Source organism: Phyllostomus discolor, chromosome 2 (genome assembly GCF_004126475.2).
Source record: "Phyllostomus discolor isolate MPI-MPIP mPhyDis1 chromosome 2, mPhyDis1.pri.v3, whole genome shotgun sequence".
Taxonomy (NCBI): Eukaryota; Metazoa; Chordata; class Mammalia; order Chiroptera; family Phyllostomidae; genus Phyllostomus; species Phyllostomus discolor.
In genome coordinates this window covers 186131342-186146088 of record NC_040904.2, presented here as the reverse complement: position 1 = coordinate 186146088, position 14747 = coordinate 186131342, and the positions used below count along the sequence as shown (strand labels likewise).

Genomic DNA, 14747 nt, shown 5'->3' with positions numbered 1-14747 from the left:
GTACAGAGACACAGATGGCTAATTGGCTTCAGTTGGTAGAGGGTCATTTTAATTAAATTTTACTTAAATTTTATTATAAAAAATTTCAAAATTATACTGGATGGCTAATGACAAATACGGTCCTTCACAGGTGACCTAATTTATATCATTTCCCCCCTAGGTTTGGTAGAAAAAGTGACAACTGAACTATCCACATCCATCTACCAGCTAATTGATGTCTATTGCAGCAGCTTTTATGCAGATTTCCAGCCTCTAAATGCACCTGGTAATGTTTCCTGTGTGCATCCTGGGCTCCACTCCCACCTTAGCTTCACAGTGTATGCGGCTCACAACATTCCAGAGACCTGGGTGCATAGGTGAGTGGTGGTGCAGTTTTTCACAAAAATGTTAATTAATATTTACATAGCTTCTAATCAGAGTATAATTTGTCTTATTCTTATTTGCTAGGGCAAATATTTCATAAAATTTTGAAATGTAACCAGCATAGATTTACCCTTATTCATAAAATTATTTTTAAAAACTTTATTCCCAATGCATATTCCTTTTTCTTCAAGTCTCCCATTCTCCAGATTAAAAATGACTGCATACTGTCAATATATCACTATAGAAACAGAAAATGCTCAACCTATTAGTGACTGTCTTAAATTTTTTTTTATTATGTTTGAATCTAAATGCCTCATGTCAATTCACAAAACACACACACACACACACACACACACACACACACAGGAAGAGAGAGAGAAAGAGAGAACATAGAGGAAGGGAGAGAATAATTAAAAATACCAAAACATCACTCTGGTTTTCACCTAGTATTGAGTAATAAATGTTTTGTGAGATTATTATCTTGATAAAGTAGAAATTGGCCAAGAGTTATTTGAGTGACAATAGAAATGAACCACAACTGAAGTGTCATCAGTATTTAGATTGACTCTATTATGTAGCATTTTCTTGAATAACATAAACAGAGTACTACTATAATACCCTTTAATTCCTTATGTTAAATCTATAAGATAATACAGATTAAATCAAAGTTCATAGGAGAATAGTAATTTATTAATGGATGCATTGTACCTGCTGTGTTTAATATTGCAAAGAAAAGCTACAAGAAACAATTTTAGTAAAAACATAAACAGTTGCTATATTGGTCTATATTTTTACAAATAACTGAAATGTATACATATTTATAAAGCCAATTAGAAAGGAAATTTTACTTGTTGTGTTAAAAAAAGCATTATCTATCCTCTCTCTCCCTAGCTCTCTGTCCACATTTCTTCAGAACTAATGGAATGATTATTCTTTTATGCTTTTTCTCTTTCTTAATTTTATAACAAATTTTATAAAGAGTTGATGTATAATATAATAAATTGCTACTCTAATGAATTTCCTATTATAATTGTAAACATTAACATATTTAGTTTAATTAACATGAAAAAAACATGGAGTTAGATAAATACAGGTAAAGAAATCTATATATGTCGAGCACGGTGTGACACTTAGTTTCATTTATTTTCCTATTCTCTGTTTTATTTATTTTGGTTCTAAATTTTAATTTCCTTCCTTCTACTAACTTTGGACTCAGTTTGTTCTTTTTCTGGTTCCTTGCTTGTAAAGTGGGTTGTTCATTTGTAATCTTTCTTCTCTAATGTAGGCATTTACTGCTATAAACTTCTCAGTGCTGTTTTCTTTGTATCCCATAAATTTCATGTGCTTTGTATTCATTTTCATCTGCCTAAAGACATTTTCTAATTTCCCTTTTGATTTTTTATTTGACACAGTGGTTATTCAGAAATGTTAATTTGCATTAATTTGTGAATTTTCTTGTTTTCTTTCTGCTGTTGATTTCTAGCTTCATTCTATTGTGGGTAGAAGATATATTTGGTATGATTTCAATCTTCTCAGATTTATTAAGACTGTTTTGTGACCTAACATGTGATCCACATTGAGAATGTTTATATGCACTGGAGAGGATTATGAACTCCTCTGCTTTTGGATGGAATGCTCCATATACCTCTTTTAGATTCATTTGGCTCACACCACTATCCAAGCCTTCTGTTACCCTACTGAGCTTCCTTTGGTTCTATCCATTAGACCAGGGGATGGCCAGCATGCAGCCCAACAGCCACATGTGGCCCAGGATGGTTATGAATGCAGCCCAACACAAAATTGTAAATTCTCTTTAAAACTTATGAGATTTTTTGTGATTACACGCCACAATGTCACATAAAATAAATGTACATGCACTCTCATTACTTGCACACATATGTGGCTTCATTTTTATGGTGGTGTGCAGTTAGCTTCCAGTGTGTTACCTTCTAAGCACGGAAAATAGAATTGACACCATCAGATATTACATGTGCTCATGGTGACTTAGCAAGGCATTTTTATCAATAACATTTCAACCTATATTGCAACATTAGGCATTTGATGTTATTTAGAAGTCACATAAGCATTCTTATTTGATTATTAAAGGTACTCCCACACCTCGGCAGTGCCTCGTGCATTGCCCACCATGCTTTATAATTGGCCCTCGTCCTTGCCCTGCATGGGCAGCTGAGAGGGCTCTGGAAAGGCCCAAAGTGTTCAGCATATTGAATTAATCTTGTTGTTGTGTGTGTATGTGTGTTTTTTTTTTTTTAGCTATAAAGCATTTTCTTTTTCCTGTTGGCTTACTTATGCTGGAAAGAAGCTATGCCAAGTGAGAAACCACAGAAATATTCAAGCCAAAAAATTGTTTTTTTTCTTGGTCAACTGGAATGAAATGTAAGTTTAATCTTTGTTCTGGTAGGATCATTTATCTAATAAAGATAAGAAGTTTTTTATTTTTATTTTTAAGTAAAGCATGTGATTTTTAAAAAATGTTGCCAGTTGATTTGATTTGGTGATGTGATAAACACACTAGGGCTAATGAATAACTGACTGTTTAATTCAAAAAACTGAAAGTCCATTTAAAACCTAGACAAGTGTCCAATCCACATTACCTAACTGATCAAAGAGAAAAATTGGAAAAAGAAGAATGATTAATCATTCACAGACTGTGGATGAAAGGAATACTCTCTATTTGGAGTTGGAGGGAGGTAGATTCAGACACGACAAAGAAAAAATGACCAAATATGTAATCTCTTTTCCTGCAAAGACTAATTACATATTCATTTAAACAATGAAGTTTTTTGACAATAGTTATTTATATATACATTTTGTAAACTGCCATCTAATTTGGGGTGACTGGCTCCTAGTTCACCATTTGCTAAAGATTTATTATATCAATAAGGAGAAACACTTTCTTGCCATCATCCATGCCCTCCTCCTCTCCTCTGTTCTTCCCACCTCGAGCCCTCGCTTTACTCAGAATCACAAAAGAGGGCTCTTGCATGGCTACTGATTCTTTTCCTTGTTGTTCCTATGACACCTATCCATATCTTTGTGTCATTTCTCTGGGGCTCCACTGCTCACTGAGAGCCGATTCTCTTCACACCTCAAGTAGAAGCAAACTCCTCAGTCCAGTCTCCCACAGAACTTTCAGAAGGTCTGACTTTCTTGGGAGATAGTTTGACTACCAATATTGTACTTTCTTACTGATAAATTTTCAAAATTTCTAGAAGCCCTATGATGGTGTTAGATAACACCATTTATCTCATTTTCAGTGTTATCTCAATGGAGACATGTCTGGAGACATGTCCTGACACAGCATGTGGTTGTTTCCATCCCAAAGCAAACACTTATTCGAGAAACACGACCATCTTTGTCTCCCCTACCTTGGTTAAGAATCTTAATTACTTTGACCAGATACTTGACTTTCAATTACAAAATCACATTTCACTGCACAAAATCAGTTTCGCTTGTAAAATTATTCAGGGATTCTTCAATTTCTCTAAGGTGAGTACAAATCATTTTGTGTAACAGATAACACCCTCTGTGGTTTTGCTTCTGCCTGTCTCTGAACCTTAATCTTCAGAGTTAGCCCTACTCCTGTCCCTTCACCTAGACACTCGCTGCCACCAATCCACTTACCCTAAATGTGAACTAACGCCTAAATGTGAACTAACGCCTAAATGTGAAATGAACAGCTCTGTTAAGGGTCCTTCATCTGTCAAGAGCACAATGCCTTCACTGCCCACCTTGGGACGACTTAACTATCTTTCAAGACACAATTTCACCTGTTCTGTAAATTCTTTCCTCTATCATTCAGAAACAATGGTCACTTTTTCTTTTATTGATTGGTCTGAACCTCCAACTACTCCCTTATGGTTCTATACTGAATGTGTTTGTTTGTATTTTCATTTGCTTCTACAAAATAATAAAAAATATCTGTTTTGCCCTGGCTGGTGTAGCTCAGTGGATTGAGCGCAGGCTGGGAACCAAAGTGTCCCAGGTTCGATTCCCAGCCAGGGTACATTCCTGGGTTGCAGGCCATAACCCCCAGCAACCGCACATTGATGTCTCTCTCTCTCTCTCTCTCTCTCTCTCTCTCTCTCTCTCTCTCTCTCTCCCTCCCTCCCTTCCCTCTCTAAAAATAAATAAATAAAATCTTAAAAAAAAAGACTTCTCCTTAAAAAAAAACAATTCTTAATTTAAAAAAATATCTGTTTTGTTCTGTTTTTTATTTTATATATAAACGTATTCTCTCCTTAGCAGCTTACACAGCACCAAACAGAATAAGAGGCTAGTGAGTGTTGCTAGAAAAATGAATGAATTTTGTGTAATAAGTAACTCCTCAAAAATGTTATTAGCCAACCCAATTACTAAAATTACTCTTCTTAATTAAAACTTATTCTTGGTTGTTTGAAAAAATCAGATTTATTTTCAAATTACAGCTGTCTTCCATCATTTAAACAACTCAAGAGAAAAATCCAATTCTAAAGTCAATTTCAAAGAAAACAATCTCAGCATAAACTGAAAATCATTAGTGTTGTTGGAATACCTACATTGATATATTTTTCTCTTCCTTTAAGACTTCACCCAATATGTATAACCCAATATAAAGGGTTATTTCCTGGGACAGTTTGTTTGATTTCCCCAGTAGTTAGTTACTTCAACCCAGCATTATTTTCATTAAAAATGTTCATCATTTTCTAGGTACCTGTAGCATTCTTTATATATTTTATTAACTTATGCATCCACACTATAATTGATCTTACATTTCATTACTGCCCTGTAAATCTAAGGGCACAAGCTGTGTTGTTTAATAGTATGTAACATAGATTTTAATTACCTATTATATTTCAATCATCATAATATAGCCCTAAAATATACTATAGCATCTCAACAACAAAAAATTCATAGCAGGTGTTGTAATTTCCATTTTACAGATCAGAATATTGATGTTAACGATGATTAATTAACTTGCCTCAAACTCCACAACCAATAAATCACAGAACTGGTGCTCAGATCCACTCTGACTCCAAAGCTAATGCCTTACTGTGATTTCCATGCTGTCTCTTACAATGTATAAAATCCTAGGCAGAGTACTTACATTCTAAAAATAGTTATAAGTTATAAAACAGAACAAAACTCTATTTAATTCTTCCATCACCTCCCTTTTTTCTCTGCTTTTCATGAAAACTCTAACAAAGAATTGCCTATATTCACTCTCTTCAGTTTTTTCTCTCCTCTAAAAAATATTCCAGTCAGGTTTTCATTACCTCTGCTCCTCTGAAATTGCCCATTAGAGTCACCAGTGACCTGCATAGCTAAGTCTAATGCTTGTTTCTCACTCTTCATCTTACATGATCTATTAGGAATTGTTGTCACTGCTGATCTCGCCCTCCTACAGAAATATGCTCTCTGCTGGCTCCCACATTCTTTTAGCTTTCCTTCTCCATAGTCTCTTCTCCCAGACTGCTAATGCTCTTAGCTCTTCAGCCTCTTATAATCAAATAGCTTTAAATGTCATCTACATGCTAACAACTTCTAAATTTATATAACTAACCCAAGTGTCAGTCACAAAATCCACATTTACGCATGCAGCATGTCTAAGGTTGACCTCTTGATCTTGCATTCCAAACTTGTTCCACCCATAGATGGCCACTCCAGATGATCACTGCCAGTTGCAGTTTTTTTCAGGTCAGATCCTTAACCTGAATCTCCTTCTCTCAGACACCGTATCCAGGAAATCCTACTGGATCTCTCTTCACAACATTTCCGGGATATTACTTCTCATCACTTTCATTGGTTTAAACCACCATCATCTTCCATGGATTACTACAGTAGTCTTATACTAGTCTCCCTACTTCTCTTGAACTTTTATACTTCTTTTCACACAATGTTTTTGTTAAAGAAAGACGTTTTTAAAGATTTTATTTATTTTTAGAGACAAAGGAAGGGAGGGAGAAAGAGAGGGAGAGAAACATCAATGTGTGGTTGCCTCTCACGCAACCCCTACTGGGGACCTGGCCTGCAACCCAGGCATATGACCTGAATAGGAATCGAACTGGTGACCCTTTGGTTCACAAGCTGGTGCTCCATCCACTGAGCCATACCAGCTAGGCTTTCACACAATGTTAAAGTGACCTTTTTTAAGATGTAAGTCAGGCCATGTCATTATTCTGTTTAAAAATTCTGAAATGGCTTGCTGTTTCACTCAGATGAAAGTCAAAGTCCTTACAATGGTCTATTGTTGTATATCAGCATTAAAGGAGAGTTCTAACAAAATGTGACCTTTTAAATCTCCTGTTTCACTACCAAAATCTTAGTCTGATTTTAGGACAATATTCTCATATAGGAAAAAAATGTTTAAAAATTTTAATGTTCTCTCATTTTTCAATAGTAGAGTAAGGAAAACATATGGTTAAAATTTGAGGTCTGTGCCAGCTGCTTGGATTGAAAAAAAGCAATCTGCCTTCATTATTGAACTGCTTCTTAAAGTATTTTTCTTCCTTTTTTTTGTCTAAAAGTTCATTCCTTGATGATTCAATAGCTATGTAGAAGTTGCAAAAAAGAGATTTCCCAGTGAATGTGAGATTATTCTGGCTTTAAAAATCTATATGTATTCAAGAAATGAATAAATAACTATTTATAAAGCATATATTCTCACCCAAGAAGAATTTATTTTTATTAATAAAAAATGACAAAATGGAAATAGGCAGTAACTATCCACTATAACTTATGGAAATTTTTTGTCATTTTTAATATGAAAAGCTCACTAATACTGTGAAGTTATACAGGAAGAAGCCTAACTGAATGGGAAAAAAAGAACATTCTAGATCATCTGAGGAACAAAGTGAATTTATAGCTTCCATTCTAGCACAGAAATATGAAAACTGAACAGAGAACCAATTACAGGTAGAAGAGAAAATATTCAAGAAATTACTGTTCATTCCAAAGAATCATTAATATCTTAGGTTGATTTTCAGGGCTTCTTTTAAGCTAAGAAATATGCCCATATTAACTTAAATAAGTATTATGGGTATTAAATAACATGAAAGAAAAGTCTTTTAGTTTTATCTTTCTAAGCATGTAACAATTTAATTTTTGTAATCTAAACTTTGCTAATCTTGGAAAATTGAATTTCTTTACTCTTGATTAAATAATGAATATAATGCTGATATACAACTTGCCATTTCCATATATTGTGTTTTACAACATTTATTCCATTTCATGGATACAGAAAAACAAGGCTTAGAAAGGTTAAATTTATTGCTCAAAGAACATTTTATTGGACATAGAGTCAATATTTGAACCCAGTTATATCCAGATCCAAATCTTGACTCCTTCTCTCCACATATAGTTTACGTAGTGACATCTCAGAGTTATTCTTAATGACATCATGTCATAAACTATGTAGTTCAGTTAAAGGTATCCACTATAATATAATCTAGAAGCCTAAAACTCATCTTTAATGCATCATTGTCCTATTCCCCTAATATGTTGTCAGTTAAATATCATCAATTTTACCTCTAAAATAGATCTATCTTTCCTCTTGTTAGTTGCTTTATTTCCACTCTGGATCTGGACCTCTTCATCTCTGGAAATAGCATCTTCAAGAGAAGGATGTGTACTTCCTCAAAATCAGTCATGCTCACTGGACTAAATGAACTCATCCTTATTCCTCAGGCTGGATGCTGCCCACCACTCACAAGAAAAAAAGGGGGTGGTCACCAATGTCTTATTTGACACCGTGGGTAAAGACTGCTCCCTGGCATCCAGATCAAATAGCAAATTCCTAGTGTGGAAGACACTTTACAATATGTGAAGCTTCGGCTGGGCCAACCTCAGTCAGCACCTTGCAACTGGGTAATAGGCTTAGGTCATCAGCCTGCCAATAATCACCCACTGCTTAAACAAGTTGACATCCAAGTTCAACTGGGAAATACAAGACCAGTGGATTCTGTTCATAACCCACATACCTAACACCATCTGATATCATCCAATTCGGCTGCCTCATTGCTCTTCCAGTCACTCTTCTCTTTTTGAGTGAATCAAAAAGAGAATCCCTTGGTGAATCTCTTTCCACGTATCGTCCCCTTTTTGCCTAACTCTGTTTGAATTTGCTCATCTCTCTCTAGCATTCTCATCTACCATCTCAGTCTTTTGAAAAATATATCTTTCATCTCCTTGTCTCACAAATAGATCTCTTCTAAATACCATACTTTTATTGAGGCTCTCAGAATAGAGCCTGATCATTTCTAGACAACCAAGATGACTCTAGAAAGGGCAGAAAGATACCCTTCTCCCTGTCCACCATTACGGACCTCAGATCACCCTCTCAGCTTTCTGTTGAAAGCCCTTCTTAGAAATTATACCACCCAGGTTAACTTCTTCCAGACTTACAATATCATTTATAACCTTCCAGGCATTCTTTTATATATCTTCATCATTTCAATATCCAAATTCAAGTTTGTCTCACTGGTACCAATATTGTGTTTATCCTTAGCTACTTTTTTGCCTGCATCTACAATTTTTGCAGGGTCTGAGTTTGGGGTTCTTTCACATTGACGCACCCAGAAATTGTGTATCTATTCATTTCAGCAATCACCACTCCCTCAAATCCTTAGGACCTCATAATAACCCAGAAGAGTCCACATCTAAAATTGTTATCAACTTTCTATACTTTTAATTCTCTTGTTGAAATATTTCCCATTGACATTAGGAAAAAACTTGAATTCCTTTGCTAGGCACACACAGTTCTTGAGCATTGTAGTTACCACCTATTGTTCTGATTGCATATTCTGTAACTTTCCCATGCTGACCACATCTCTCGTTCTAGCTACAGTGAACCACTCACAATTTATCAGCTACACTTAATCTTTGTACGCATACATACCCTTGTCCATGGACTTTTCTCTCTTAGAATACTCCTTTCTAACTCTCCATCTGATTATGACCAACTTACTCATTTCAATGTATTTCCTGCCTTCCCCATTCTCTAATACAATGTTACCTACCATTTCCTTTGTGCTTACAAAGGGTAAACATTCAAGTTATAGTAATTTTTAAAAATAAGTTTACATGTAAAAATTATAATTTTAGCAATCCCCATTGATTGTATAACCAATCTCATCACTCCATATACTTCTGCTATGTTTGCATTTTACAAGATTAAACACAAAGGTTCAAGAGGATGCCTCAAGTATTTATGAAAATATCATTGTAATTTATAATCTCCTTTCTTTTATTTTAAGCATCAATTTTCCTCTTGAAATAAAGTCACTTCCAAAGGAATCCATGCTCACTATAAAACTATTTGGGATTAACTGTGCAACCAACAGTGCCGATTTGTTGGCCTGGAGTTCTCTTCCATTGTTTCCAAAAGAGTAAGTATATCATTTGTTATTAATACGACTTCCATCTCAATTTGTTTAAAAACAAAAAAACCTCCTTGAAGCTAAATATTTCACAGTATATAATATAATGAGAATGTCCAGAAGGCATTTTGTCTGTGGAAAGTGGGACTGAAAAGGAAAAGGTAGAAATGGGTTTGAAAACAAGCCTCTTGTTCCGCTTGTCACCTGGGTCATTTGCAATGAGCGGGCACTGGCACGCCCACAGCAATGGCTTTCCCTTCCCGGCCCAGACCATTTCTCTGCAGTGAGTACTTCAAAATTATTCAGCTCAGCACTGTCATCTAGAAACAATGTAAATCAGGGAATTCTGGCTTAGGCATAATTACACAACGTAACTCACTGGTTTACTGACCTTTCATTGACAAGAAGAAATATTTGTAACTTGAAGGTGATATGTTTACAGAAAAGTAAACCAACTATGAGTTCAGATATTCTATTAGAACAAATGACCGTTGCAAAATTAACTGATGATTTAATTGTATTTGGAACTACCAGTACTGAAGATGTTTGATAAAGTTAATTATATGATTTTCTATGCTATTAAGGAAATTTTTTTCTAATAAACAGCTTAGTTACTTTTAACTACATAGTTATATTGCAAGACTTGTTTTAGAACCAAAGTGTAAAATACAGGACCTTTGAAAAATTAGAAACTACCCTGTTGCTATAATATTGCTATAAATAATGTTCTTCCCTCTATTGTTCTAAAAATATTTGATAATATAAATATGTTGAAATTTTGTATCAGTTTTTGGTTCCCACATCTAGTCAATATAAATAGCTATCAAAACAAACATCAAAGATCTTTTAAATTGCCTTTACTGGATTGGTTTTGAACCGGTGTGTGTGCGCGCATGCCTGCTGCTCTATTACTTGCTTTGATGCTGTAGCCCATTTCCAGGCATGTGTGTCCTGAGGACAGGGAACAATTTATCTCTGCAGCATCTTTCATCTAATACAGTACCTCTTATAAGAAGGTAATCATTAGAGGTTTGTTTACTAAATTGAACTGGAAAAAAAAATCTATTCCTATAGGATACTTAGAATGGGAATAAAATTTCAAAAGTCTGTAAGAAAACAGTTTTGTCCTAAAAGTAATACCTACTGCTGTTAGCAGGTATTTCAAAAATCTGATTTGTGGGTTAGAGCTTTCATTATTTTCTCACTAGGAGCAGCTATGCAGGTGCCTTCCTTTCCATGAGTGAGTTTCTTTGAAGTTCCACCTGCAGTATTTGTAACACCTGGCACGTTTATAAAATAATGTTTGTAGTTATTCACTGAAAAATTTTAATCCATTTTATTTCCTTCAATCATCTGACACTCGACTTTGTACATAATAGGCAAATAATCTATGGTAAATATATAAGAGAGTTTAGGATATTATTGTCTCTTGAACTTATCTTCAAGGCCTCTTTCTAGATAGTTATAATAGTAAAACCACTACCTCCATGCTGTTTTGTCCCATGCCATTTACCACCGATGGACATTTTACATTTATGTGACCATAGACAGTGGTCATCTGTAGGTAAGGCCATTTGGGACTGATATTAAATGGTGTTTTCCAAAGAAAAAATGTCAAAATTATACTTCCAAACAAACATTTCTCATGGAAATAAAAAAAACTGCTTCTCTTCTGGGCTAAAAACAACTTGAAGAAATTCAGTTTTTAAGACATCAGAAATCCATCCGCAGGGCAGGTACAGAGACTCCGTGACCCCACTGCACTCGTGGCTCCACATCATGGAGAGTCTGACCTTGAACATGTGCTGCAGGCGTCTCCAGTGAATAAGCTGCTGAATTCCATTTTCCTTCACAGAATGAGCTGTGCCCATGAACAGTTGGTATCGCGTCTGTCATTCATTACAGTTTGAATTGCCCACACCTAGCCATGTGGAATTGTAATGAGCACTTATGTATTTTTTCCAGCATACATTCGACCTGAAAATAGGCAGAATTAAAGGCTTCCTATCTCCTTGTGGTTTCCAGAAGTGGGTTTCAGAAGAACCGATGGTTATTAAACTCAGAGGTACCAGTTATGGGTGCATCGGGAATGTCTACAAATAAACCTAAACTTTTCAAAGCACACAAATTCGCCTTCAGGCCTACAAAAAATACGTTACAAGTACAAAAGTAAAACTTTGACCACAGACTGTCTATAATCTCTTTTGCAGCAGACCTTCTACCACATCTATATTGTATTCACAGCGCTGCCTCACCATTATAAGAAAGTGTTATTTTCACCTTAACAGTTCTGCGAGCTGCCTTTTCTACTTAAATTCAAAACAAATAGTGTAGTAGTTACTTAGCATTTCTAAATTATGGTAAATTCCTTCAATGCAGAGATTCTCCGCCCTGAATGAACAATTTCCTGGGGAGACTATCAACAGTGTTCTCATCGTAATTCCGCTGATCATCTTCCTTATCCTCATATTTTCTGTTTACAGAAGTCTATGGAAATTTATTTGGTGCTTGCAATATCTCAAAAGATGTTTAGTGCAGTCCATGATTAGAAAGTAAGTTAGCTACTACCAAACACACACAGAGTGTAAAGAATGGTGCCAAATATCTTTTCCTCTTTGAATTGCTGACAACTGCTGACATTTACTCTCAAATCACCTCGTCCTTTCTAGAAATCAGCTTAGATAGCTCAGTTTTTTCAGAGTGAAGCATGACCAGGACATATAAATACAGTAAGGCTCCCAATATAACTCATTCCACAACTTGCAAAGAAAAATGCCACTAATATATCACGCTTTTCCCCATGACCTCCTACCCTGTAATTAATGAGGAGGAAAAGCTTTTCAATGGTGACAAAAAATTAGTCAATTCAGTAATCTAAATAATCCTTTTAGAAGTACACAGTCTCTTTGGAATGAAATGCTTAGTCATTCAGATATCCAGCTGACACACTGATGCTCTTCCTAAGATCATATCTGGATGCACAGAGTCAGAAAAGAAACAGATTCTTGGGCCTGGGGACTTGACCTCTTGTGTCCAAATGAAAAGCATTTTTGAAGCCATGGCTGTTTGTCACAGCTCATGTAATGGTGACTGATGCTCTCCCAGCCTGACCAGAGCTTACAGACACACTCCCTGGGTGATGTGGGCTCCTGCAGGCACTGAGGACCCATCTGAGGTCTGTCTGCGACTCCCGCTTGACCTCAGCTCATCCTCACCCCTATCAAAGAGGTCTCTTATCCCTCCCATATGAACCCCCCTTTTGGAAACCTCCTCACTCAGATATCTTTAGCTTTTTCTAGATCCCATCTTCCCTATACAGAAACCAAAGGAGGCCCGACAAAGCTGAACTCAGGAGTGTCTTCTGCTTATTTGCCACTTGGTCCCAAGTTTAAGGTCATGCCATAAACTGTTACAGGAACAGCTCAGGAGGTGCTTTGCAAATACAAGTGCAAACAGGAGCCCTCTCTGCCTTCAGCGTTATTCTGTACTCATCTCACGCTCCTCCCCCTCCGCCTTCCAGGAGAGCAGGAGACTGGGAACATGTGCATCTGTGCCCTACTCACTCTGTTCCATCTTTGTCTTCTGTTCCCCACCATCACCAGTTGCCAGAAAGTGGTGACTTTTTCTTTTTTCTAATTTTAATTGTTGTTCAAGTACAGTTTTCTGTCTTTTACTCCCATCCCAGCCCACCCCGGCAGCTCTCCCCACCTCGCTCTCATTTCCACCCCCCCCCCCCCCCGTTTTTGTCCCTGTGTCCTTTAAATTTGTTCCTGTAAACCCTTCCCCTTTTCCCCTGAAATGCCCTCCCCTCTCCCCTCTGGGCACTGTCAGCCTGTTCTCTATTTCAGTGTCTTTGGTTATATTTTGCTTGTTTCTTTGTTTTGTTGTTTAGGTTCCTGTTAAAGGTGAGATCATATGGTATTTGTCTTTCACTGCCTGGCTTATTCTGCTTAGCATAACGCTTTCCAGTTCCATCCATGCACCCCAATGTTCACAGAAGCACAATTTACAATAGCCAAGTGCTGGAAGCAACCTAGGTGCCCATCAGTAAATGAATGGATCAAAAACTATGGTACATTTACACAATGGAATTCTATGTAGCAGAAAGACTTTTTCTTTACCACATTCGCCTTCTGATATGCCACATCCTCCTTCCTCACTCCTGTTAACCCTTTCCTGTGGACAGGAATGTTTTCTGTAAATGCTATAGAGTGCATTAACATCTGAGCCCTCTAAATTTGGTGTTAGATGTGCTCATTCTTCTTTTTGCATTCTGACTAAAACTAACCCAAAACTTTTTCCAAGCAAATGAATACTTCATACCATTTTGGAGAAGGTTATAAATTCCAAAAGGCAAAAGGAAAAATCACATTAATAATATTCTAATTTTTACCCTATTAAGTTTTTTTTAGCTTGCTAATACTAGCCCATTGGTAATATTATACCAAAACAAACAAACAAAAGTCTTCTCAAGATGAGGGAGAGATGAAACAAAAAACAAAGACCAAAAATTCATTCTTCTGGAAGAATGTTCTTGGATTAGATAAAAATATCTGCCTAATAATATTTATAAATTATACTCCTGTAGGCAGATGCTTTATATATCCTTGAGTATGAAAAATGAGTAAGATAGGCTTCAGAAAACTAGAGATCTAAAGAAAGCTTTATTTGCTAAATTTTTCAACATATTTTACATAGTGTCTGTTAAATGGCAAGATGGAATTCTATGCAGTTTTCAAAAAGACTCATCTGATGTCTTGAAGTTCTCTATAAACTTGAATTGTATTGTCTTTCAGTTCTACACTTTTAATTTAGTATATTAAAATCAAAAGCTGTTCTCAGTAATCACTGGAACAGTTTACCTATCATTGAATTCACATATAGAGCCAGGTATAGCTTTCTTTTTAATTCCTCTAAGGGTCTGGATTTGGATGTTACTGAAGTTGTTAAAACCATGCATGAATTCTTCCTGTTTGAAGTCTTTCCAGTATGCATTCTCATCTATTA

At 36.0% G+C, this 14747-nt stretch overlaps 1 protein-coding gene across 1 annotated transcript in view; it reads left to right on the top strand.

Annotated features, from left to right (window-relative positions):
* The window catches only part of PIK3C2G (phosphatidylinositol-4-phosphate 3-kinase catalytic subunit type 2 gamma), a 263031-nt gene that overhangs the window by 72496 nt on the left and 175788 nt on the right, over positions 1–14747 (top strand). Inside the window, exons 12-14 of the mRNA XM_036019298.1 lie at positions 161–356; positions 2638–2760; positions 9618–9749. Coding sequence (XP_035875191.1) covers positions 161–356; positions 2638–2760; positions 9618–9749 — 451 coding nt within the window. The remainder of the gene's footprint in view (positions 1–160; positions 357–2637; positions 2761–9617; positions 9750–14747) is intronic.